This window comes from Amphimedon queenslandica, unplaced genomic scaffold, assembly GCF_000090795.2.
Source record: "Amphimedon queenslandica unplaced genomic scaffold, v1.1 AMPQUscaffold_10593, whole genome shotgun sequence".
Lineage (NCBI taxonomy): Eukaryota > Metazoa > Porifera > Demospongiae > Haplosclerida > Niphatidae > Amphimedon > Amphimedon queenslandica.
In genome coordinates this window covers 1-1621 of record NW_003549150.1, presented here as the reverse complement: position 1 = coordinate 1621, position 1621 = coordinate 1, and the positions used below count along the sequence as shown (strand labels likewise).

At 33.6% G+C, this 1621-nt stretch overlaps 2 protein-coding genes across 2 annotated transcripts in view; both read right to left on the bottom strand.

The window, feature by feature from the left end:
* Positions 1 to 106, bottom strand: part of LOC105315375 (cell wall integrity and stress response component 3-like) — a gene marked incomplete at its 3' end in the record, with an annotated part of 5771 nt that extends 5665 nt beyond the window's left edge. Inside the window, exon 1 of the mRNA XM_020005991.1 lies at positions 102 to 106. Within this exon, the coding sequence (XP_019861550.1) occupies positions 102 to 106 (5 nt within the window). The remainder of the gene's footprint in view (positions 1 to 101) is intronic.
* A 218-nt stretch (positions 107 to 324) lies between these two features.
* On the bottom strand, positions 325 to 1081 carry LOC109590028 (uncharacterized). The gene is made up of 3 exons (XM_020005990.1): positions 907 to 1081; positions 747 to 860; positions 325 to 702 (listed from the first exon to the last, which is right to left on the bottom strand). The coding sequence occupies exons 1-3, from the start codon at positions 1079 to 1081 to the stop codon at positions 377 to 379; spliced, it is 615 nt and encodes a 204-aa protein (XP_019861549.1). The 3' UTR covers positions 325 to 376.
* Positions 1082 to 1621: the final 540 nt, after the last annotated feature.

The following is a 1621-nucleotide window of genomic DNA, read 5'->3' as shown; positions in this document are numbered from 1 at the left end:
CAGAATATCATTACAGCAGCAACAAAGGCCATCATGTTCAGTGAACTAACCATGCAATTTGATATTAATGTTGTAAAGGTGTGGCTTTACATCCTACATACCTCATTATGTATGCATGCAATTTCTTAATTACAATTTCTCAGACTGGTAGTTTGATATGTACTTATCTACTACCTTCTACTACACCATAAGCAGCACACTCTGTATTAGTGCAAGAATTAATATCAATAAGTACTTCATTTTGACTTCCCCTTATATTACTATTCTATGTGGAAATTAACCATATATAGTAATGTTTACAATGGTATTAAATTTTTTGAATCAAAATTTTTAATTGTTAAAATTTACCAAATCCAGTCCAGCACACGCCCTAATTCTAAAGTCTATTACCCTCTACTACACCATAAGCAGCACACTCTTCCATTGATAGTTCCGACTGAGGAACTGTTAATGTTACAGTCTCATACTGTGGGAATCCAGCACTCTCTACTACACCATAAGCAGCACATTCTTTTACTGGTAGTTCATAGTCTCCCTCTGACTGTGGAGCTGGTAGATCTACAGTCTCATACTGTATGAATCTAGTTCCTTCCACTACACCATAAGCAGCACATTCTTTCATTGATAGTTCTGATTGTGGAACTGGTAGATGTACATTCTCATACTGTGGATTAACTGATGATAGTTCTTGCTCTTGTAAACCTGTAATACAATAAAACCTTCTATAAATAAATAAATTACAGTACTTTGATTATTATTTTCATTCCTCTTCAATAATGTAATGTCATTAATCACTTCCATTCTTCCTCTGCTCTTTTTAAATCGAACTGTTGCTGCTACCACTACAATTACTATAACAACTACAATGTACATATTAATGACAACATTTGATTATAATGTACATACCAATTATTATAATTAGTAGTGCAATTGATATCCCAGAAGCCAGTCCAATAATTGATGAAGAAGAAGATATGGATGAAGGAGCTGTCAATGAAGGAGTTGGGGAGGAAGAAGTTTTAGAAGTTACTGATGGCAAATTTAAAGACGAAGACAAAAATGAAGCTATGAACGAAGGCATTGGGAATGAAGAATATGACAAAGTTTGAGATGAAGATGAGAAAAAAGGTAAAGTTATAGTTGAAGAATATAGAGATGAAGATGAAGAAGATGAAGATAACAAAGTTAGGGATAAAAGGACAATGGATGAAGAAGTTAGGGATGAGCGTGCTATAACAGATGAGGATGTAGCAGTTGAAGTACCTATGTATACAATAAAGTACATTATAACTACACAAATGAACATACACTGTACCTGTCACTAATGTACTAGTTAATCTAGTGGTAGGAATAAAATTAGAACTACTGAAGGAAGGAGTATCCGTGCTATTGTCTATGATTATGCTACTTCTAACTTGATGTGCTGTTGAACTTGATACTGATGAAGTAGTTGAAGTAGTCAACACTGATGAAGGAAACGTTTCAAATTCAGACGTAATTGACAAAGTTGATATAAAAGAAGTAGGCATTGTTGTTAGTGAAGATGTCATTGATGAAGTAATTGAAATTATTGAATTAGTAGTAACTGTTAAAGTGAAAGTAGTTGGAACTGATGAAGTAG

Excerpts from the sequence above, each read along its gene's own strand:
- LOC109590028 (XM_020005990.1), bottom strand. The coding sequence starts at position 1,081 with ATGCCTTCGTTCATAGCTTCATTTTTGTCTTCGTCTTTAAATTTGCCA. Across the intron at positions 861-906 it reads ACTACTAATTATAATAATTG|TTGTTATAGTAATTGTAGTG; the intron begins GTATGTACATTA and ends TGTACATTGTAG. Across the intron at positions 703-746 it reads GAATGAAAATAATAATCAAA|GTTTACAAGAGCAAGAACTA; the intron begins GTACTGTAATTT and ends ATTGTATTACAG.